The sequence below is a fragment of the Aricia agestis genome, chromosome 8, assembly GCF_905147365.1.
Source record: "Aricia agestis chromosome 8, ilAriAges1.1, whole genome shotgun sequence".
Taxonomy (NCBI): domain Eukaryota; kingdom Metazoa; phylum Arthropoda; class Insecta; order Lepidoptera; family Lycaenidae; genus Aricia; species Aricia agestis.
The window spans coordinates 4,551,727-4,577,672 of record NC_056413.1 but is presented as its reverse complement, the minus strand read 5'-3'; the positions used below and the strand labels follow the sequence as shown (position 1 = coordinate 4,577,672).

At 37.1% G+C, this 25,946-nt stretch overlaps 2 protein-coding genes across 7 annotated transcripts in view; one reads left to right on the top strand and one right to left on the bottom strand.

Annotated features, from left to right (window-relative positions):
* Positions 1–18,783, bottom strand: part of LOC121729740 (FERM, ARHGEF and pleckstrin domain-containing protein 2) — a 67,198-nt gene extending 48,415 nt beyond the window's left edge. For all 5 annotated transcript variants that reach the window (XM_042118349.1, XM_042118350.1, XM_042118351.1 and 2 more), the window contains exons 1-3: positions 18,525–18,783; positions 17,569–17,731; positions 14,324–14,466 (exon numbers count right to left, since the gene is read on the bottom strand). In XM_042118349.1, the coding sequence (XP_041974283.1) occupies positions 14,324–14,466; positions 17,569–17,644 (219 nt within the window). In that variant the 5' untranslated portion in view covers positions 17,645–17,731; positions 18,525–18,783. The remainder of the gene's footprint in view (positions 1–14,323; positions 14,467–17,568; positions 17,732–18,524) is intronic.
* Positions 18,784–22,858: 4,075 nt separating this feature from the next.
* Positions 22,859–25,946, top strand: part of LOC121729744 (probable phospholipid-transporting ATPase IIB) — a 28,916-nt gene continuing 25,828 nt past the window's right edge. For both annotated transcript variants that reach the window (XM_042118358.1, XM_042118357.1), the window contains exons 1-4: positions 22,859–23,082; positions 23,152–23,254; positions 24,708–24,910; positions 25,457–25,699. In XM_042118358.1, coding sequence (XP_041974292.1) covers positions 23,030–23,082; positions 23,152–23,254; positions 24,708–24,910; positions 25,457–25,699 — 602 coding nt within the window. In that variant the 5' untranslated portion in view covers positions 22,859–23,029. The remainder of the gene's footprint in view (positions 23,083–23,151; positions 23,255–24,707; positions 24,911–25,456; positions 25,700–25,946) is intronic.

Below are 25,946 nucleotides of genomic sequence, written 5' to 3'. Positions count from 1 at the left end.
ACGTCGCGTTGGTTTGGTATATCACGTGAAGAGATCACAACTCACACAATGATCAGAGCCTTAGGTATAAGATTCTCTGTTCGGTTTACCAAAGATCAATAAACAAAAAGCGTATCTGTTTTGTATCTAAATTTTGTTTAAACTTAACTCAAGTTGTTAAAATTTTGAGTGCGAACACCTAAGCATCGTTCCAATCTCCTTTATTTTTAACCAACTTCTATAAAGGGCGGAGGTCCTATGTTTGGCCGTATAAATTTTATTTTTATCCGAGACTCACTTGAGTTACCTGCTTTTCATGAATCATGTAAGTACCTACTTGTAGAAAATAGAGACGAATATTTCCCCCTTACTTACTTCTATTTTCTAGCGCGACAACATTTACATACAGACCACCATGCACAATCCACCATCGGGACTCAGAAATGCTCAGCTAAGCTTTTCCTCGATAAGATTTGGCATACAGCCAGTACCGCCATGATAAGGCTCGTTACAGACCCCGCGTCTAAAACGCTCGACCCAGATAGCTATCAGCGATCACACTTGACACGCTTCGTTTGTTTTATTTATATATTTTAATTACTCTGCATATTTCACGTTAAAGTGCTGAAGTTGTTGAAGGATGTGGCCTTTCAATACTGGCCTATGATAGGCCACTAAAAACTATTACAAACATGTTATAGACCAGCTATACCTACCTATATAATATATAACCCGCGGCCCGTGAAGTTAAAAATAATAATCAATTTTTGTAAGTTTTATTCTAATATTCCTGTTTTTCCACTATTAAAATAACAAATTTTGAACATTATTTTTTTACCTCTGAAAATTTTTGATTGCGGCCCGCGACAACAAGACTAAAACGAGTGTGTGGCTAGAATTAAAAAGGTTGTGTACTGATGTAGACTTTTCAATTGGCTATGATCGATGTCGATTGTGATTTAAACAGCTTCATAATCGTGCTTATCCATCATGGACAGATTTGGACGAACCCTTACACAAGCAAAGCCAAAGTGATATGATAGAACCGAATGTATTGCAGAATTCGTATTTTTCGTTACAATGTAATATAAAAAATTCAGCACCGATGATCAATCTTATGAAAGGCATTCCAGACCAGTGAATCAAAATTGAATGAATATTTTTGGTATCGCCATCGGCCAGACGTGGGTCGCTCATGTGCACGCGGCCTTAGGGTCAATACGCTATCAAATGCCCGTTACACAGGGAGCGTGTTGGCTCCAGATTTATTGACATTGATGCCTGTACAACACTCCATTCAGAATTTTTTTACCCCCGTCAGGACTTTATTACTAACGACATAAGAATCATTCTCCTGTGTAGAAATTCCTACACTTGTATAACACCATTCAGACTGATTTCACCCCCGACACGAGCTTATTAAAAGCCATATAAGAACTACTATCCCATGTAGTATGAAAGACGTCCACTTACTACTTTTATGAGATTCTCTCTTGTTCTTATTCTTATCTTATGATCATAATATTAATTTATCACAAGAAATATGTCAGCATTGTAATAAAAAATACTCGAATCATATTGAGACTCAAAGAACTATGTTAATTTTAAGGTTATTTCGATATTTACGTCAACAGGACTATGAATTGATAAACTACAAAAGCTTGCGAGTGTTCATGGGCGACTGTAGTTGTTTTCCATCAGGTGACCCGTTTGCTCGTTTGCCTTTAGAATATAGATGGAGCAAAATAAGTAGACTCGACACCAGGACTAGGTACGCATTAAGTAGGATTGAGGGCGACAAACCTCGATAGGATTCTGATAGGCTTTACAATAGGCGTCCCTATTACTATATAATATCTTTCTTTAATCGGGATATCTCTAGTCTCTACTATTGTATTTATATGTTAAAATTGCATTACGTAATGCCTAATGGTCCTTCGACCCTGATTTCATATCACGGCATAAAAGCCTTACCAATAAAAAGGAACTGTCTGATGAGTAAGAAAATTATCTTGAATTACAAGGGACAAACCAAACTATCGTGTATGTTAACACGTTATTACTACATCCATATTTCTCGAATAACGCGTAACACTTCTATTTCTTTAAAAAGTGCATTGCAAAAATTGGTCCTCCGAGCCGGATTGCATATTACGACATAAACATGTCAATTTGTTGACTGTGCAGTGTCACCCTCGTGTGAAGATGAGCATTATCCGCTTATTATTCTGCAGACGACGCGAAATTGAGCGCTTAATATACTTAAGTGGATGGAAATTCGAGCGACAAGCGATATAGTGTATTGCGCTTATTTTCACTCGACACCGCAAGTCAAAAGGCAGGGTAAGGATTTTCCGCATTAGTTTAGCGAGTAAGCTACTGCTGCACATTACACATTACAAATTAGCCAAGTTATAGGACTTTAAAATAAACAGACAAATTAGCCAAGTTATAGGACTTTAAAATAAACAGACTTTCCATGTTGCTAGATTACATTAATGTACCTAATAGCAGGAAATGTTGTAAAGCAAACAAGCTTTGTATGAGTAGATAAGTGAATTAGCAGACTTCACTAAGTCCAAGCTAATGTGAACTCTCCAAAGGTCATTCACGTTAGGAAAATAGTGTGTGCTCACTAGCAACCTTTGCGTTGACTTTCAGGAACACTGCCTACACAAGCCTAATGGATCTAGAATAAAAGTGACTGTAATCGTACAACCGATTTCTTGGGTATAAGTTAGTTTCCATATGCACTTTCCATCAGGCGACCTCTTAGACTGCTCCCGTTGCGATTCGTTGCGTCGTCAGAACGGAATAATATGCCTCAATATAATACAGCTTGTTCGGGTGAACACCGTTATCCTTAAAACCATCAAATGAGCCCGTCCAAATGAACAACTTTTTCTATGAGAACAATGCTGGGAACTCAAAAAAAATGCCGTCTTCATACCCATACAAATTTCCCGGATCGGCAATTTGTATGGGTATGACGACGGATTTTCATTTGATGGTTTTAAGGATAACGATGTGCACCCGAACAAACATATAGGTGCCTTGTGGAGACAACGCAACGGTGACAGTGCAACGTATTCCATTATCCATACCACTTTATACTAGCAGTGGCCAGGATATCAGCTAACTCCATACCAAATGTTAGATATGGAGCCGTTTAGACGTTAAGAAGGAACAAACACACACACTCACAAATTTTCGCTTTTATAATATTTGTGTGAAGACACAACGCATTAATGTGGGCTGTGCTGACTGCTATGGCATATGTGCATTTAAAACGCCGGCGCTGTGGCACAAAAGGCTCTGTGTAGATTGTTTCGATCTACACTATTAACACCCTCTTCTAAAAGTTCTGAAATGCCACTTTAACGTTACACCTACGTATAGTCCGTGCAATCCACGAAGACGCGCACCACCACTTTTTGGGTGAGCATTTTTCCCTTTGACCGTGACGCTTTTTCTTAATTGGTCTATTTATTGTAGTGTGAGCGTGCACTCATAGGTAATTAGTGTGTAACGATAACACTCAAACATTGGCGAAATCTTGCACACATATACTATAAACGATTAGGAGGAGTAGTGGGGCGCGTCTTCGTGGATTGCGTGGACTATATTATAATCAACTTCCACAATAATAGTTTAATTTCAATTCAATCGGAGGCACAAAGTGTGCTGCCAATTTTAAATTGCAACTTATCATTTGAACTGGAATTCGATCTGCAATGCGGTGAGCTCGGAATTGGGGCATAACTCGGCGATCCCTCAAATTCCCTACACAGGTATCATAGTTCGAGCATAATAGAACGAGCAATTAAAACTTAGTGCTAATATTACATTGATACAGTAGGTGACGCCAGTCCGGGGCCAATCCGGGCGCTTGGTCAGAAACTCAGAACTGTATCAATTTAATGGCTGCCATACAGGCTACGGCCTATCAGAGAGGTCCACCTGTGCGGCTATGCCTGCGCAGGTAGACCGGAATGTGTGTGGGAATAGAGAAACGAAGGCAAGAGCAAGCGAGATGTCACTATTAGTAACACTGCGTGGTAAAAAGAGACTTGTGATACATGACAGCCGATTTTTTTGACGTGCAGTCGGCACTTATCGGCACGTTGACAATATAATCTCATAGAAAGATGCTTGTGTAAAATGTCAATTTCGGTTTCGTTTGACAGCTCGTGATTGTTGCTCTAATCTCTATTCCGGTAGGTATATTAACTTTATGGTTCTGCCACAGTCAGAAAATCAGAACAGTGAACACTGCTTTATTTTCATATATTTCCCATTCGCAAATGAAAATGAATACTCACTCTTATTTCGTATAATTGAATCTCCCAAGTTATAAGCTATTCGATAAGCACAGTCAACTCACGAGTAACGTAGTTAAAATTAAAGTAATTTACAGCGGCACCAACTTCCCGTATAGAGTTACACAAAATTAATCAGGTAGTTTTCACACAACTTTCCCGGTTACTAACAAGTAACAACATAGGTGCTCATTATTCTCATACCCAACTAACAAGCGCCACACTATTTCATTTCAAAATTGGGTTACGATTTTATAATTTGTAACCGACTTCCAAAAAAGGAGGTTCTATTCTCGGCTGTATACATTTTTATCGTGAACTTTTACACGGCATGCGGCCTCTAATTGGCCCATGATGGACAAACAAATATGAACGTGCAGGGGGAATTCGTGTCCATGATCGATGTTGGTCCGTGTAATTCTTTGTGGCTCCCCAAACTAGATTGTCTAGCTAGAGTACTTACACAATTAAATTACAGATTTTATGTAGGTACAAAGTCTATTTTTAGGGCTCATGTGGGATTCATCTATTTCCAAAAAGGAGGCCAAACGGTAACCCTGAGACTGTCGACTGTGAAAAGAAAGCAAAACAAGACTACTATTTTCTATTCTAAACAATCACATGACCTATACTTCCATTATACTAATAATTAGAGATGTACCGACTAGTCGGTAAAGCCGACTATCCGGCCACTTTCGTAGTCGGCGAATAGTCGGCAAAAAGCGCCGACTATCCGGCTTTTTAAATTATTTTACTATTATTGATATTACATTTAAGAAAAACCTTGATTATTTTGAAATTAAGTGAACTGTTTCTGAAATTACTTGCTTGGAAAGAAATATCTATGATATTTATTAAATAACAACATAATATCCTCTTCATTCTAAACATGACCAAAACACGATCCGATACGTTCGCAGGCGGCGTATGCGCTTTACCTGCGAATCAGCAGTAAACAAAGCGTTACGAAAACATCTGAAACCATGATCGTTTGGCCGACTAGTCGGCCGATTAGTCGGCTTCTTTGCAACCGACTAATCGGCTAGTCGGCCAAAGTCATGATCGGAACATCTGTACTAATAATATAAATGTGAAAGTGTAAGCAGATTTTGAGGTGGTATCAGTTATATTTACACTTTGGAGATATCCCTCAAAATATTGCTGTAATATATTAACAGAGGACACTATAGTCTGTACTCTATACGCACTGTCTAAATAGGTGCATCAGACATAAAACAGCCTATTGATCGCGATCCTACATATTTCATATTATTATGAGTATGCCAAGTCGTGGTTTAGTACACGTTACATAATTTTACACGGCGACCAAGTTCTAAGTGTCTTTGCATATTGTAGGCGCACGTGTCCTGGCATTTAGGTTCCAGACAAAATTTAATATTCGTATTCCTTGAGTCTCGCAAGATTTATAAAATGTGATTCGAGACTATAAAGCACGAAACCTAACGAAATAACAAAATTTTAGTTGAATGTGTACTTACCGTATTAAAAACTTTTAAAATTATGGGGCTGTTTCACCACTCGCTGATAAGTTCCGTATAGGCTATCCACAACTTATCTGACAGACACTCCATACTTCATCTGTCAGATAAGTTGTGGGTAGCCTGTCCAGCACTTATCAGGAAGTGGTGAAACAGGCCCTCAGTCAGTCAATAATAAGAGGGGTTTTTAACCTATTAGCAGGCCTGTCCCACTCGCGCCTTTAGCTATCGAACTGTAAGTACCCCTTTAAAGGGGCAGATCACAAGGGACTCACAAGCGAGCGGTGACGCGCGCGCTTAATTTTTTCGTCGCATATATCTACGTACTGATTTAATCGCTGTGACAGAATCATTATTAATCTGATAAATATGAACAATTGAAAAAAGTCAAAGAAATATTTCAATAAAGTAATTTAAGACTTTAAAATACAAAAAAAGATAAAAAAAATATACAAACATAGCAAATAAACCAATTTGTTACAAACAAACCTTATACTACACATAAATAAACACAAGTTACTATGTTTAAGATGTAAAAAAATCCTGACCAGCTCCTACACTATAATCGAATATAAAACTATTATAAAATATACTTTGGGTTACTAAAATTTGATTATTACTATAAAAAAGTTTGCTATTAGTAGCTATAGTAATTAAAAGAAGATTATTTTATTTTCTAAAAGGTGACAATCTTGATTTCGTCAATTTGAACTTTATAGTATCGCAGCAAGAGTTGTTATTTTTTTAAACGGGTTTCACGAGTTGGAATTCTGTTGGTACTACTAATATATATTCTGTGCTATTAGTTAAAAACCCCTGCTAAAAGGCCCCTAATACGTACCCCTAAGGGGGTCGTGAAATATTTTTTGTGCCATCATATAAAAAAGGTTAAAAAAACACTGGTCCATAATATTAATACTTCGATCACAGTTTCCAGGAAATGCTATTGTATTCTATTGTTGTCGCGACCACCGGTGCTCTTATGGGTCTTGATACTCTATATTATGTAGTTTCAATATTATACGAGATAGCAGATTTGTGCGTGAGCAAAAGGGATACGTAGAGATGGGTTACAATTTTGAAACTAACAATCGGACGAAAATGCCGTGTCCTACTCTAACAACGTCATTACACGTTTGTTAGAGCAGGACGCGGCATTTTCGTACGATTGTTTGAGTCTCAAAACGGTTTCGTGGTACGGCCCCTGACTACGGATACACTGGGGTCTGGGATATATCTACTCAAAGTGGTAATTTGTTGCTATAATATAAAGTAACAGAACAATGTTATTCTTACTTGTTAACTCGGATTTTCGTTATTCGGCAATCGGCAGTCCTTCTCTACTGTACTCGTCAATAGTCTACTGTCTCAAACCCCGAGAGGAGCGTCATAGGTACAACAAAACTACATAATATTTATTTAATTAGTAAATATGTACTTAAAAACTCATTAACGACTCATATACATAATAGAAGAAACATAGGTACGTATAATAGCTACTATGAATCACGATTGATTATTAACAAGATGGCACGTTTTTACGGTCAGAAAAACCTTTTTTTTTTTCGTTGGGGGAATGCTTTTACGCATCCTCGGGGCCTGGGGAGGACCACCGAGGTATGTGGGACTCCCCTGGGTGGACGGAAGACGCACCCGAGACTACGCACTAAAACCCCAACGGTGTTCCTGCTCCTGAAGGACTACGGGAAACGCGAGATACACGACCGCAGACGGTCAGAAAAACCTAGCCGAGCAAAAAGAAAAGAAAATTTGATGTTTCATTAAAAAGGCAGCAACAGAAATATTCGAAGCGTTGACCACAAAATACGCTGGGTAATAGATTAGTGGACTTTAGTGACCTACATCGCGGTTAAAAGTATTACCTTTTGCCAAAATGTTAATGCGAAGTCGGCATTCGGCAACAATATTTCCTACCGCCAGTTTCTTTTAAATTATAGAGAGTTGTAGAGTCAGAAATTGTTGAATTTAAAACACCGTTCTTTTATATTACCTCAACCAAATGACGCCCGCAAAATCGTTGTGAAACTTTTGGTTTTTCCTGTATACGTGTAAACAATTTTACTTCTTTACTCCTTTTCCAACACTCAGATTATTATCTTCACATCAAAGTTCATTTAAATAAGTTCCACGGTTATAGCGTGAAAACAACAACAACAGATAGACACACATTCGCATTTATAATATCAGTATAAATTAGAGCTGGATCAAAAACAAATTCTTTGTCGAAAGATTAACTAGCGTATAGCATCGTCAAACAAAAATAATACGTAGATATTAGTTACGTCGCGTTGTATTTAGTACCCTGTGGTAACAAGTAGATTCTTAAAAAAATGCCTTTTACATCCATTGTGGATGCTTTATACAATATCTACAGAACGAAATTACCATTCTTCAAATACTGTGGGGCTAAAATGGTCACATTTAGCAATTCCTCTCAATTAATTCAGCAAATGAATTGTCAAAACTGTCAAACTGACAAATGTCAAATCAGTACAAAAATACAGAAATGAATTGCAAGCAGAGTTGCATTTTGCGATTTTATAAAAATGAATCATATTATGATTCATATCATGATTCTTCAAAGCGACCATTTTAGCCCGGCTGTAGCTGTATCTGTGACAAAATTTTGAATGACCGTAAGCCCAAGGCACGAACAGTATTCTCGCAACATAGTCGGTCTAATCCAGAGGAATGATAAGGTCAATACGCCTGGGACCAACCATGTGCGGGTTTCGCATGTTTTCCTTCACCGTACTAGCTGTAGATCGTTAACTTCAATGAATATTATCATCACAGATTGGCAAGAGCTAATGATATCACAGCAGACGGATGCGAGGATACGCCGACGAGTTTGAAGTAATCAGTCGCACAATGGACGCATTGTGGAGTCGAGAGTGCAGAGTGAACCCTAGGGTTGTCACTACTAAAATTAAGGTACAAGTTCGAACCGAACGACATGTGACAACTGCAGACGACGTGATAGAAATACATAAAAACCACTAGTGTCGCGACGACAGGTCGTCTGCAGTTGTCGCGTGTCGCTCGGTTCCAACTTGTACCTTTAAACTTTTTTATATTTATCAAAAGACTCATAGGCCGAGTCCTGTAATTCTACTGACGAGTGACGACTACTGACTACACGCCATGACAAAATATCTATGCCACTTCGGTTGGCGAAACGGGAAGAGTCAATCGTTTGGTCGGAATATAGCAATAAAGACGATCGGTGATCTAACAATTACTTGTTACCATCATCACCCGTCCTCCTCGTCACACAAAAGTCCCCTAAAAATCGCAACCTGCGCCTAAATTGTGCACGGTTTATGTCTATAAATTCTCTGCATCTAAAAACATTAAGGGAATATAATATAAGTATGTATCTCTAGCGCTAATTCTATAAAAGAAAGCAAAGTCGGTTTACGGTTACTTCCTAAACAATATTTATGGGCTTTAATTTCAGGCAAAGAGTCCTGAACAAAACTGCTCATCGACAGCCCTATAATCCAGGACATGAAAGATCCCTGTTACGGAGTAGGCCCGATGTAGCACACGCGCGAACAATGAGAAGCCTGTGGGGACTGTAAATTGTAATATTCAACGTACACAACTATCACAATAGAATATCATCAAAACGCAAAAGCATCAAGATAATTCAGCGTATGCTGTATTGCTGTTATTGAGGGCGGCCATTTCCAAAATTTAAATTGGCTTTTCGGATGTTCGATCACGTTTTTTTAACCGTTTTGTAGTTCGTCTAAAAACAATGCCTTTGCATCCGATGTGGATGATTTACACAGTATTTTCAGAGCGAAGTAACCAAACTTCAAACACTGTAGGGCCTGGGACAAGATTTAAGCACATACGGCATTCTCGCAACATAGTCGGCCTAGTCCAGCGGAAAGAACAGGTAAATACGCCTGGGACCAACTATGAGCTGGTTTCTTCACGATGTTTTCTTTCACAGTACGAGCGTCCGTATTGTGTACTTGAGATCAGAAAATGTCTCATTGGTACACGCCTACATCCGGGATCGAACCCACCCTCTGCGACTGCGAGCCAAAGGTCTACAGATTAGGATACGGACGCTCTTCTTTTTTTTAGTTTGTCTACATCTATACTATGTCCCTTTCTACGTTGAGCCATCAGCCATGATGGACCACTATGATTGTCCCAACGCAGCTTGTCTACGGTACTTAATACTTATCAGCAATCGACGGCGACGATGATCACAGCGAGGAAGAATATGCCCCTCAATACGTTCGTGTCCTTTTGTACTTTTCCATCATTGGCCAACGTTTAACTAGCGTATAATAATGATAACATTTTACGATGCAATTATTGAAATAACTTTTTATTGCAACTGTCATTGTGATTTGCAACAAAAGATTAAAGCGATTTAGCCGAGGTATACAACTTTTATTGTTACCTTGTATCGGCATTGACAATTGACATGGCAAAAACACTTGTTACTTTATAATCATAATATATTTTATTCGATATTTTATACCACTCCATACCAAATTTCAGCAAAATCGGTTCAGTAGTATGGGCGTGAGAGAGACAGACAGACACACTTTCGCATTTATAGTATTAGTATGGAAGTATGGATTTAGGGTTTCCGCGTGAAGAACGAATTCCGTTAAAAAGAATTTGCAAATCTAGCAAGTTGTAAAGGTAAAAACTTTTAATTAAATATGCCATATACTTTCAAGCTCATAAACTTCTAGGACCGAGCTACAATGTTTCGTTAGGTTGTATCGATTGGACAAGTAAGGTCTAGAAAATGTAAATTCTGCGTCGGTTCAGAGTTCACTTTAGACTAGCTTACATTGCTCACAAGAAAGGTACGGTTTAATAGGAAAACAAACCATAAACAATCGGCCAAGTGCGAGTTGGACTCGCGCACGAAGGGTTCCGCACCATTATAGAGCAAAAATAGTAGAAAAATGTGAATTATGTATGGGAGTACCCCTTAATTATTAATTTTATCTTATATCTTAAAACGAGCAATTCTTGTATATATATAAATATATAATTGGAATCTCGGAATCGCCTCCAACGATTTTCATGAAATTAAATCAAGTATATAGGGGGTTTCGGGGGCGATAAATCGGTCTAGCTAGGAATCATTTTTAGAAAATGTCATTTCATTCGTGTTTTATCGAATACCGAGCAAAGCTCGGTCAAATAGATAAATAATAATAGTTATTAATTATTAAAGTATAAATACAATCAATGCCATGATGACAAATGCAAGTGCCAATCTGTTGTCATCATTGATACCGAGCAAAAAATGTTTGAAAAATCACGTTTGTTGTACGGAAGCCCCCCTTAACTATTTAATTTATTTTGTTTTTAGTATTTGTTGTTATAGCGGCAACAGAAATACATAATCTGTATGAACTTTCTTTCAACTCTCTAGCTATTACCGTTCTTGAGTTACAGCCTGAATACATACAGACAGACTGACAGACGGACTGACATCGAAGTCTTAGTAATAGGGTTCCGTTTTTACCCTTTGGGTACGGAACCCTAAAAAGTAAAAACCTATGCTTTTTATGGAAGTAAAATTTGAAATTCCTGAGTTTGCTGGCAAAAATACCGATAGGAATGGAATAAGACATTCCCTATTTCATTTCCTTACATTCCCTAGAAGGCAACACAATCTAACTGCAAGTAGGATTATGGTTTTGTAGCCTGATTCTTATAACTCAAATGTCGCTTCGATTTAAGGCTATATTATTCTTGTAATTCAACGGCGGTAGCGGTCATTGATATTTTGTCTACCTACTCGGTTAGAAGTAGTTAGAACTGAGGAAGCACTAAATCATTTGAACTCATTAAAAGTTAGAGATCATCACTCTAAGAGTTTCCTAGAAGTTTTGCCGATATAAATCTATAACAGTCTGTGTCTTTAGTTAAATATTTGTTTTTATGTTAACAGAATGCAGTGCGAGCGTTTTTCTTATCGTTCCTAGACTATAAAGGTCAATGACTGCTGGTGCCATCTTATTCTATTTTGACTATACAGTATAAATCGAGCCCCAGATAAAATCACTTTGTCGATCACGCTGCACAATACAGGGCGTCGTGAGTGGAAATAGAATTGCAATTTCCACTTGTCGCAAAACCTTTTAACCGCGTCGGTATCCTTTGATAAGTGCTCTTGGGGACCGCGTGTATATTTCCCGCTAATGTATCTACAGCATGACTGGAAAGACATGATCAATACTTAAGGAGAGTACTCGGTACTCGATTTTCATTATAACTATGTAATAAAATTAGGTATCTACTTAATTTTTTACCAAATGAATCATGGGCACTCAGTAAATTACTATGCGGCCGGCACGGCGGTGTGGGCCCCGCGCCGAGCGCTACCCCTCCCGCGCGCGGTGTCCTTGCGTTGGGTAAATAATTATTTTACTATAAGCTACATTTACTCAGTGATCTATTGATATTATTTGATGAATGATGATACTTTGAGTCCCGGGAAAGGACATAAGATACTTTTTATCCAGAAAGAATGTACGGTTCCCGCGCGATAAACTAATATTAGCGCAACGGAGTTGTGAACGTCATCTAGTACAAAATATGTAACTATTCAGTTAGCTAGATCTTTGGTACAACTCTGCCGACCTGGCAAGTTAATTTAATATTTTTTGCCGATTTGTTTTCTGTACTCAATATGTTATTTCAGAGTACAATGACATAATAAAAGATCATTCACAGTTCGGTACGATCATTGAACTTTAAATATAATAATTAGTATATTAATCATGAATTCCCATGAAAATGTTAATAAATGTTAAATATTTAAACACGTTATACCTATTCTTTTTTTTTTTGTTAGCCTATGCTATCCCACTGCTGGGCAAAGGCCTCCCCCAGGGTCTTCCACTCGCTCCTGTGCCACCGTTGGCCAGCCCGGCTGGTATGCCTCCAGCTCATCGCGCCATCTTTTACTAGGCCGGCCACGGTTGCGTCTTCCATCCTCAGATACCCACTCTGTCGATATCTTTGCCCAGCGGTCGGGATGCATACGGTGACCAGCCCAATCCCACTTTAGCTTAGCCGCCTTAGCTCCTACGTCCGTGATTTTTGTTTGTGAGCGCAGTATTGTATTCCTTATTTTGTCCAGAAGACTTACTCCCAACATACTGCGCTCCATTTGGCAAACCCCGAGTTGGGACTTTTGTAAATCGGTCAATGACCAAGTTTGCGCACCGTAGGTTAGGACGGGCAGAATACACATATCGACGAGCCTGCGCTTCAGGGAGATTGGTAGCTCTCCCTTCATCAGCTTCTTCATGGACCAGTAGCTCTTCCAGGCGTTTTCGATTCGGCGATCGACTTCCTTTCCTGGTCTATTGTCAAAAGAAACTAACTGGCCCAAGTAGATGTATTCGTCGACATATTGTATTTCTTGCTCGTCTACCACGACCCTACGTCTCGTGCTGTTGGTCATCAGTTGTGTTTTGGACCTGTTCATTGTAAGTCCCACTTCGAGGCTTGCAGTGCACGGCCGTAGCTAGGGGGGGGGCATCGTTAGGCAATGCCCTACCTTAAAATCATAATGCCCTACCTTAAAAATACCAAAAAACCCAAGAAAATCAATCAATTATGATTTTTTTTTACTTCCGCCCTACCTGTCACCAATGCTGCCCTACCTCAAATCTGACTTTAGCTACAGCCCTGTTGCAGTGCTGAGGTCTTGGAGGAAAAAGGACTATGTCGTCGGCAAAGCGGAGATTGGTCAGCCTTTTCCTATTCATTTCAATGCCCTTCTCTGACCACTGGCTATCCAGTTTTCGGAAAATTTCTTCAAGGACACAGCAAAATAATTTCGGAGAAAGTGGGTCTCCCTGTTTCACTCCTTTAAGAATTTTGAACTTAGGACCGGTGGTACTAAGTTTAATGTCGGCGGTGCTATTGTCATAGATTATTTGGAGAAGCTCTATAATTATATAGAGCTTCTCCAAATAATCTATGATGAACCAAAAAATAGACCCTACATGAATGAATGAATGAATGAATGAAAATACTTTATTGCACCAAAACAAACATGACATACAATACTTAATAACTATAAAAGTAAAAATACATATTAATGTAGGGTCTATTTTTTGGTTGTTCAAAGATGAAAATATTGCGGAATGTTTTATACTGTCAAATGCTTTAGTAAAATCTACAAAGGCTAAATAAAGGGGTTTATTGAATTCAATGTGTTTTTCTAGAAGTTGGTTAACAGTCTGATACCTATTCTACGCAGAAATAATTAAATTAGGATGATAATTTTTACTTCAAAATGTTTCACGGAGCCACATTGCTTTTCAGTTGCGTCGTATAAAAGGAATAACGCGTTTTATGAAATGAAAAGAAATTCATTTAGTCATTTACGTATAAACTATTTGGTAATCTGTCTCTTGCTCTACATGCCATGAGAGACGATTTTTTAATAATAATGTATGGGCCATGGCAAGTCTCTCTTACATCACAATCACATACCTGTATCTGGAACATGGATATGGAGTCATCCAGCATCTGGACGCGGACGGCGAGCATCTTGCCGCCCTTCTTGGGCGTAGCGGGCGGCGTACGAGCGCCCCCGTCCACGCCCGCCGGCGTGCTCGCCGAATGGTGCATCCGACCTGACAGAAGATTGTGACGGTTTACAATTAAGATACGATACTATTGGCAGATACGATAGTTTAGGTTGAAGATACGATACTGGGGCCGTACCACGAAACCGTTTTGAGACTAAAACAATTGTAGGAGAATGCCGCGTCCTGCTCTAACAAACGAGAAATGACGTATTAGAGTAGGACGCGGCATTCTCGTTCGATTGTTTGAGTCTCAAAACGGTTTCGTAGCAATAGGCCTCTAGATGGCAGATACGATAGTTTACAATTAAGATACGGTTAACGGTGCTATTAACAGATAAGATAGTTTAGGTTGAAGATACGATACTGATGGCAGATATGATAGTTTACAAATAAGATACGATACTCTTGGCAGATACGATAGTTTGGGATGATGAACAATGCTGAACACGAGCAAGGATGTCCCCTTGCTACCGACCATGTGTCGTTTCGTGAACGATAGTTTAGGATTAAGATCGTACACTGTTGGCAGATATAGATGGTTTTAGATAAAGATGCGATAGTGGTGACAGATACTATAATTTTGGTAGAATTATGTGCAATGGTGGATGAGATACAATATCAAGAGCCCGATCTTCCACTGTGTCAACTGGTGGGAAAATTATATTTTTACTATTTTCTTATTGGTGTTGCCTGTTTCAGGACTTAAGCATATCTCTTGGATACCCGGTACCCCTGAGATCATTTCAAAAGATTTGATCCTGGCTAGTGGCTACTAATATTGTGATAAGCCAGTAAGCTCGTAAAAATACCAAGGGATAAAAACTCATACTAAGGCCGGCATAAATAGTCAGTACTCTTGAGTACTGACTATTTATATATTATTTACTTATATGTATTATATCAAAGGTGGCCCCAGATGGAACAGTCTCAACAGACATTTTCAGATTAATTTCAAACGTTTTTAATTAGCAATACACTTACGAAGAACACAAATCTTCTTTATCAGCAGATACAACATTTTGCATTGATTCAAAAACAACGCAACAGCTTTACGAAACACAACATTTTATAAATAAATATGGTTAATTTAATTAGTTTTTTTACAATATTTCTAAACAATAAAAACTTTAAAACAACCTTCAATCGCAGTAACACATTAAGGAATTGTTTTGCGTGTGCGCAACCATGGGAAATTTCCCTCCCCGCTCCCTTGTCGTATTAAGAATTTCAAATAAAAGAATTTTGCATTTCTGATATTTAGACGACTCTCATCTACTCATCTTATCGACAAAAAAAAACTCAATATGTCTATACTTACAAATTACAATAGAAATGCGAAAGTGTGTCCGTCTGTCTCTCTGTCAACTCTTTAAGTTATAGCGGCTAAACCGATTTAAATGAAATTAAGTATGAAGATACTTAGCAGAGCGGGAGGAGTCCCGGGATAGGAGATAGGATAGTTTTTGTTGCGGAAAAATGTACGTTATCCGCGCGATATACGAATTTTGGCGCAACGGAGTTGCGTGCGTCATCTATCATAATAGTATTAAATGCGCAAGCGTGTCTGTCTGTCTGCTACATCTTCGCACTCACTCACTCAACCGCCCACGGCCTCGCGGTCCTAGGGGCTTCGCGCCCCTTAGACCACGAGGATTTTTTAGGATTTACGAGTTTCGATACTTTCCCTTTTGTAAATAAAAATTTAAGATTGAAAAATTCTTTCTCTCAACAAAATCCGTCCTCTTACGTTATTAATCAGGGGGCCTCGCAAAACATAATATCTTGCCCACATCAATATGTGGTCTTGCGCCGCAACTGTTCGTACTTAAACCTCTTACTCCCGCACTCAGAGACATTTAATTATGATTAACGTACAATTTAATGAAGAGTTTGACAGATATAAATGTATGAGGCATATGTCAAAATTTAGAATTAATTACATATATGTAATTAATGTTCCACTCTGAGTGCGGCAGTCAATCAATTTTATTGATTTTTTATAGAGACATAACAATACTTTGAATCAATGTATAATTTCATCACAACAAAGTTGCGGGTAAAATCTAGTTAAGTGAAGGTAAACAAGCGTAACAAACAAACCAGTTAGATACTCGTAATATTAGTCCTTATCACCTTAGCCAGGAGTAATGCTCACATGGATCATTGAGCACACAAGTTCAGTAGCGCCTACTTAACTAATTGAAGGCTATTGATTAAAACGCTGGCAAAAAACGTGAGGGTGTTATCTTTATAACACTTTTATATAATTTATTTTTCACCAGCTGATAATTTGGAATTTGTTCATGTTACCTAGTTATTTAGCTGTCTGGGTGGCTTATATCATATATGTATGTGTGGCTTTTATTGAATTTAAGCCTTTTTTTTTTATGAGATGAGGGGGCAAACGAGCAAACGGGTCACCTGATGGAAAGCAACTTCCGTCGCCCATGGACACTCGTAGCATCAGAAGAGCTGCAGGTGCGTTGCCAGCCTTTAAGAGGGAATAGGGAAGGGTAGGGAAGGGAAGGGAATAGGGTAGGGGATTGGGCCTCCGGTAAACTCACTCACTCGGCGAAACACAGCGCAAGCGCTGTTTCACGCCAGTTTCTGGTGAGAATGTGGTATTTCTCCGGTCGAGCCTGCCCATTCGTGCCGAAGCATGGCTCTCCCACGTATCCTTTTCCAGCCATTCTGATACGTTTTTAATGTGTTAAAAATATGTTGTTAAATATTGTTGTTCAAGCCTGGGACCAGTAAAATTAAGAAAATGAAAGAAATTTAATACTATATTTGTGCTGAAATTTCTTTATATCATTCACTTTAGTGCAACTGAAACTAGGATATTATATCCTCTTCTTAAACTCAAAGTATCTCAATACAATAGTAAAGATGTAACAAGAAGTCATTCTTTTCCATATTAGTAGAGATGAATCATTGCTGATTTGAAGGTCCGTACAAAAAACCCACCACCAGTTACTAGATAAACGGTCGCTGCCAAGCATTTGTGTATTTACCTACAAAAACTTTTTGTTGGGTTATGAATGCAGTCTTTCAAATGATCTAAAGAACATGACTGCATTTGTAACTGAATGTATAATTTTTTTGTGGGATGATACACAAATTCTTAACAGTGGTCAAATAAACTACCTGGTATGTTCCATCCAATTGTGGAGAGATGTCCTGTGGAGTTACAGCTGCCCGGCGGTAGCTCTGACTCCATCATACCTCTGGCTTAGCACTTTCACCACACAACACTTGTACCCAACCCATTATCCTTACACTGCTCTATAATATGTACACTTATTATGACCTGCAATAAAAAAAATAATGTTATTATTGCCAACACACATAAAAAAAATGAAAGTACATTTTTTCGTTCATGAATTTTTTTTCTAAATAATATTCATTGAATCAGAAGTATTATTTTGCAGTATTTTTATAGTAACTAAAAAATAATGAAAATAATTTGAAACAATTAATAAGTCATTTCTATTTAAAGTAATGAATTTAAAAACCAGAAAATCAATTAGATAAGCTTCATAGGACTAGGATTTAGGAATTTTGACAATATTGGCTATATTGTCCAAATCTTCTTCTAGGAAAACATAATATTTTCTTAACAATCCAATGAGACTAATAAGATTATTTTCTTACCATCTTCACTAGCATATCCTAGGCTGCCTAGATAAGATATTATTACAAGCACTACATGGGAATTGCTATTGGTAGTTTATTGACCCCATTATCCTTTGACCTACATAAAATAAGGAATTACGTGATGCGAAATTCACATTTTTAAGTTACTCGCAGATCCGAAGGATTTGAACAAAAATTTTGTAACTGAGAAGAATTTATTGTAGATGCAAGCGAGTCTGACGGTCCACTTCGCACCCCTAGACGTAAATAGTATCTCAATGCAATAACCAGAAAATAGGTCAAACGGAGGTGTGCCCGGCCGACTGTCAGACAACTAGGCGCGACCTCTACGCTCCGCGATCTCTGCGTTTTGCACCCTCTCAATTATCTAATTACAAACCACGACGTCTCCAATTGTACTCGCATGTTATGTACCACATTTAAACACAAAATCAAACACATCTTACCTTATGTTAAAATCGTATTTCATAAGTTACAAGATAAGGTTCATAATAATAGTCATCTACGGTGAATCCAAGTCATTGATCCAATGTTCTTTACGAATTTTCTCGGGTCACAAACTCACAGATTTATTGTTCGAATTAATTTGAACACCACACTGTAGCTTCTTCGTAAAACACTGCAAATTCTTATATTTTGTCTTGTTAGCAAATTTGGCTTCACACACCCACACGTAATGCACAACGTTACGCCATATTTATTTACTAATGCAATGCTGCCACTGCCATCAATAAAAAAAAACCCAATTCCAAACCAGATATCGTGAACCTTTGGATTGTGATAGTTTGTATATATATTAAGTCTATGGTTTGTGCCTTGTGGACTGTCGACTCTGGTCTCTGTGGTCTGTGGACACTGGACTGTGGTCTGTGGAGTACTGTGGACTCCACAGATTACTAGTATAATATGTGGACTCTGTGCCTGTGGTATAGTGCCACAGATTAAGGAAGTAATAATACCTCTTATCGTGTATCAAATTATCAATGAGTAAGGAAACAGATGGAAGCGACAATCGACATAACCATTGACTTTTTTATGTGAATGCGGCATAATGGTCTCTACCAAATCAAAATACTGTGGCCGGTCCGCCATTTTATGTTCCGGTTCTCCGAGGTACATACACTGTCAAAGTGTCGTATTATAGGGATGTCGAAATTGAAAGAAAAGATCGATACATCGACATTTGAAAAATTATCAATATCGGTCTCGATATATCGCGAAAAAAATATCGATATATCGGTCAAATTTTTCGACCAATTTGCTTTTTTTTTTAAATTAATTTATAATTAATTTATAGTCCGTCAAAAAAGTGAAGAAATTTAAAAAGTTTGTCCTTGGATCGGTACGTTTATATTTCTACTAAATTTTTTGTTATTTTACCGATGGCTTGATTTCGTATGTGCTAATTTAGTTAATAATTAGACAATAAATAAGATTTGTGATAGAATAGAATATAACATGGCTTGATTTTCGATATTTAATCAACATAGAAATTAGTAGATTTGACGTTTAGTGATGTACTTTTTTATCGAATTTTAAAAATATAAGGTGAAGAATCTGATCATTTATTTAAAAGATTTAAACCTTAATAGCTCACTTATAACATATAACTTATCGATATCCTCAACAAATATCAACCGAGTGTTCAATCACTATAGACCGCCATGTTTAGTTCTTGGCAATATGGCGCCGGCCACACTTTTTTGTAGTTATGTCGCTTCCATCTGTTCCTTTATTCATTGGACATAATGTAATGACAAAGCGTAATGTCATCCCCTTTTTCTTTTCGGTTTTTAATGTATAATGTTGGTAGAATATTAACCATTAAATATTAGAAATGCGATGTCGTGAACAAGTGTGGGCAAGTGATGTAACAACTTCAAGAAACTGCCATTTTGTGTTCCCTCCAAAACTCCATCGAAAGTTTTAGTAAAGGGTCTACAACTTTACTAAAACAACTGAATTGACTTATTGGGTATGTCCTAAGGTGACTACAATAAAAGTTCGTAGGCTCAGATAATTGTATATTAAAACTCTACACAGTATAATACTTAGTAGCTAGTACAATATATTGCGCGTGGGTACGCTCTACGGTTCCTTAAGACATACTGACTTTAAACTCTAAAGAAACATTGTATGAGTGTGAACTATGCACTCTATAGCCCGTCAAAAAAGTCACGACATTAATAGAGTCGCCACTTGTTTCCGGTGTGATCTCTTATGGTCACACTGTATCCAGTCACTATAAAAGATTTTGATACTTTATATTAAATACAGTTTAAAAACACGTTGTAAATATTATGATTTATATATATTATGTAGTTAAGAAAAGTTAAAATAATTATGATGTAGTTATATTGTGTGTTTAATTTACGACATTACAAGAAACAATCTAATCTATGTAAAGTACCTATTATAATCTTTGTATATGTCATAGTCTGTTTCTGTCAAGAAAGTGAAGAAATTAAAAAGTGGCAACATCGTAGTGTCATCCCTTTCAAATCAATCTAAGAAATAATCGGTCAAGTGCGAGTCGGACTTGCGCACGAAGGGTTCCATACCGTTATAGAGCAAAAATCAGCCAAAATTGTGTTTTTGTATGGGAGCCCCCCTTAATTTTTTATTTTATTTAAATATTATTAATAATTATTAAATCTATATATTTAAAACTCAAAGGTGACTGACTGACATGGTGATCAATCAACGCACAGCCCAAACCACTGGACGGATCGGGCTGAAATTTGGCATACAGGTAGATGTTATGACGTAGGCATCCGCTAAGAAAGGATTTTGATAAATTCCAACCCCAAGGGGTCAAAATAGGGGATGAAAGTTTGTATATAATAATACTTCTTAACGCGAGCGAAGCCGCGGGCAAAACCTCGTAACACATATAATTATGGCCTTTGTGAAAATTTCAAGTGCCTACTTGTTATCATCATTGTTACCGAGCAAAAAATGTTTGAAAAATTATGTTTGTTGTATCGGAGCCCCCCTTAAATATTTAATTTATTTTGTTTTTAGTATTTGTTGTTATAGCGGCAACAGAAATACATAGTCTGTGAAAATTTCAACTCTCTAGCTATTACCGTTCTTGAGTTACAGCCTGGAGACAGACGGACAGAAATCGAAGTCTCAGTAATAGGGTTCCGTTTTTACCCTTTGGGTACGGAACCCTAAAAAGAAATGACACTTTGATGTTGCCACTTTTTAATTTCTTCACTTTCTTGACGGACTATATAAAAAATGCAATAACTCGATTAAACAGTTGAACTGATGTGGCTAATTTTAGTCTTTAAATATTCCTGGAAGTCCAGGGAAGGTTCATAAGTGACACGAAGTTCACCGGGACATCTAGTCACGTCTAGTGCTACATATTATTATGAATTTATAACACCTGTTATTTAAGTACCCTCTCCCTGAGAGCTACAGAGCTACTTTGATGACCAGTGAGAGCTGAGAGAAGCTCACTCCTTTTTTATTATGGAACTACTTATTTAAGAAAATACAAAAAATAAATAAGTGAAAAACAGGGTTTTGTTATTTTAATAAAATATGATCATCTAAATAATATTCTACAATGCAGCCGGAAACAGAATCATCGCCACTTTCTAGGTCCATGTAGTTACAGCAGTGGTGTCACAGTGAAGAGGCACTTTCATCTTCAATAATCAGCTCTTCAATATTAAATTTAGGATATCCTAATAAAGGGTTAATTCCCACTCCTTGTATTTATTTTCAAAATGATAGCATAAATTCTCCCAGTCATTTCGGTTATTTCGTTAAACGCTTTTTCTGCTACCTGTAAACATAAAACGTAATAATTATAATATTATATTACGCTGCATCAAAGTGTTAAAGAAGTTAAGCACATACACTGTGACACGAGAATTTTATATACCTACGTCTAAGATACATAATTACGCAAAGCACCTAAGTCAAAGTATCAATCATTGTTAGGCGCGTTATATGATAGATTTCTTTGACAGTTCATTGTTTACGTAAACAATGGTTTATGTAAAATTGTTGTTTTATTATACCACATAATACTTACTCAGGCTACTTAGAATTGCACTATACAATAAAATAAACAATTAAAATTGATAAAACAAACGCTTAATTACCTGCTACTATGGCGATTGTGCGATCAGAATCGGAAATGTGGACGCGAGAATTTCAGTGATATTTTCGCGTATTACTATTTTTCTTCAATGAAAATCTTCAAATTTTCAGCACTATGACACGTCTTTTACTTTAATCATTAATATTGATCACAGTAACATGTAGTTTTCACATTGTAAAACTAAATTCAAGCAAATTGAAAATCTTTGTTTTGTAAATTTTATGTCATAGAGTATTGATACAACAAAGGGACAAATGTCAAAAAAGTGTTGCTATTGCTTAAAAAAAAAAGTTTCGCCTCCTATACATTCTTGACTCACTATACACATTCGTACGTCATATTGACCCTTACAGACTCGTTGACTTTACTGACTACCTACTTTTTTAGACCTTTACTTTACTAATCTGAAAAAAACGACTTTAAAATTTAATTAAAGAGGTAGGACTGCCGTGCAGTCCTGCCGTGAATGGGCCCTTTTATATGTAAACTTTTTACGTTTTTTTTTATCTCCACCATATTTTACTTGACACTGGCCATGGTTAAAAAGCCGAACGCCATAATAAGAAAAAAAAATTACACCTATAATATTGACACTGACAAATTCCAGTGACATTAACACGACATTAGACACTAGACAGATTGTTGTTTTTACTTTTTGTGGAAATCTCAAATAATTGTTGTGGTTTGTGTTTTGTAGATAAAGAAAGACAATGGATTGTGTATATAAAATGATATTTTGATACTTTGATGCCGATTGCCGTCACGTAAATTTAACTTACGTTAACTTTAACACTTCTCAAGCACTGCATAAATATTTATGCCATAAATATGGAAAGAACACCATTGTTAACTCGCCCAAAGCCAAAATCTATTTGGTCAAGGTAATATCTTCCTCAATTTATTCGGTTATGTACGGTATGGTGTATATTAATGTAACAAGTAACTTTCAGGCTGAGAACATGGGCTTTTCAGCAAAAAGAATTGAGTTCAAGAGTGATATTTTTGGGGCAGTTACCAACTGAAGAATATCCTCCTAATTATGTTTGTAATCAAGTGAGTTTGACCTACATTATTTCATTCATACAGATTGTTTATCCTCAGCAATTTCTTAACCCTCGATCACTCGCGCGGATTTTAGCCCCGCGAGCGCTCGCGGGGTGTTGTGGCCACCCCACATTTTCTAAGTGATTTTTATGCAATATAATATTAGTTAACGAAATTAAACCAGCATATAATTATTTTGTGTGGTTTGATGTGTGTAAATAAGAAAATTTAAATTGTATATTCAACTTTATTGTTGTTCTATAAAACATTAAAGTAATCAGCCATTTTTAGTTGTAATATTGAGATCTTTTCAGAAAAAAGACAAAAAACAAATACTTATAACTTTTTCACATAATCTGTCTCATTCAAAATCGTAAATATAAGGTGTAATTAACAAAATAAAAGAAAATTTTCTTATTTTTCCGAACAGGAACTGAAAATTTACTTCATATGTTTTTGGCACATACATTTTTTGCGAAATTTACGGTGACTCAAGATTATGATGTCTTTGCTTATACAGCATTGCTTTTTTGATTGTGACATTCATTCGGTACTTGGTCCAGGAACATTCAACATCATCTTGAGTGCTTTGGGCAACCCTGGCTGTACATATCTTTTTTCAAGGTGGCCTTGAAGCATGCTCAAACCCAATGATTCCACAAACTCAGAAGTTTTCATGCTAGCTTGCGATTGCGCCATATTTCAATTGTAGATAACATTTTCATTGATGCCAGACATATCTAGGACCCTCAAATCCAGCCTCTTCTACTTTAGACACTTCAAGTGCTGAAGCATCCTTTGCTGAATCATGATCAGATTCTTGAATAAAATCTTCATCCATGCTGGCATTGCTTTTCATTACAGAATAACTTCTTCCAATAATGGCACAAATTATTTCTCTTTCTCTTCTTCCCAACTCATCTAAACATAAAAAATATTCGAAAAAAAATGTTATATACAAACAAAGAAAATATGTACATAAAAAGTTTGTGCTACATAAATCATTGAATATATTCTAAGAAATAAACAATTATTTATTATTTATAGTAAATAACAGCACAATAAAGTAATTTACTTTAACTTAACTATTAAAAACACGTACCTTACTGGCAAAGTAACTTCTGAAAAAGTATATCACGAGCACTCGCGGGGTGTCGTGACCACCCCACGCAACTTTCAACTCCTTGTCAAGTTGCAAGCACTTGCGCCACACTGTCCCTTCCACCTTGTGTCGACGCTTTTGAAGGTCACTTGAAGGTACCGGGAAGCGCGAATTCGTAACCAGAGAAACTATTATTCATTTTTACGTTCAAAAACGCGTGGGGTGCTGACAGCACCCCGCGCGAGTGATGGCGGGTTAAAATAACTTTTCATGATATGAATATCTCTATATCTCCTATTATTATTGCAAATTGTGATAACAAAAGTTACTATGTCTTTATCTTTAAGTTTTTGTTTTCAGAAATACACATTCATCACATTCCTTCCTGTAGTTCTATATGAACAGTTTCGTTTCTTTTTAAATCTATACTTCTTGGTTATGGCCTTGACTCAGTTCATTCCCAGTATAAGAATTGGCTATCTGTACACTTACTGGGGCCCCTTATGTTTTGTACTCTCCGTCACATTGATCAGAGAAGCAATTGATGATTTCAGAAGATATAGGTAAGTTACCTTAATAAAATAACTTGTTCTTCTACAGTTAATCTTACTTCCAAATAATTTGCAAGATATAAGATATAACATTTTTTTTTATATTGTCCTAGCGACCCGCCCTGGCGTCGCACAGCTATAAAAATATATATAGCCTCTGAAAAAATTATTAAAATCGATAGTCTATGATCCTTCACGTGGTCTACTTATCTGTGCCAAATAACATAAAAATTGCTCCAGTAGTTCACGAGATAAGCCCCTTCAAATAATTTCCCCCATTTTTCCACATTCTCCTATTAGTCCTAGCGTGATAAAATACAGCCTATAGCCATCCTCAATAAATGGACTATCTAACACTGAAAGAATTTTTCAAATCGGAAAAGTAGTTTCTGAAATTAGCGCGTTCAAGTTAGCCCTTTCAAATAATTTTCTCCGTTTTTTCCACATTTTCCTCTATTTCTTCACTCCTATTAGTCTTAGCGTGATAAAATATAACCTACAGCCTTGATCTATCTCTGACAATGATAGGTAACTTGTATGATTCCAAATGCATTTCAGGAGAGACAAAGAAGTCAATAGGAATACATATGAGAGGATAAAATTGGACTCACCATGTGAAGACTACCGTCCATACATGACCGAGTATGCCTCGGCATCATCTCTACGAGTTGGAGACATTGTCATGCTTCACAAGGGCGATAGGGTGCCCGCTGACATGATACTGCTTCGGACAAATGAACAAATGGGCACTGTCTTTATAAGGACAGATCAGTTGGATGGAGAAACGGATTGGAAATTACGGTAAGTGCTTATAGACTCTATAAACTCATTATCAATCCCTTCGATTGTGGAAAAACGACACACAATAGCTTTCTATTGTTATTGCGGCCGGATGTGGCCGCTTGGGGCTTCATGAATTAAATACACTATAATATAGAATGTATAAATTGATAGTGAGTTACAAAATAACTTTCTTTTTAATTTACTTTTTATTTATTTATCACCACACACTTAATATTATTACAGGGTTTACCTAATGCGATAGCTT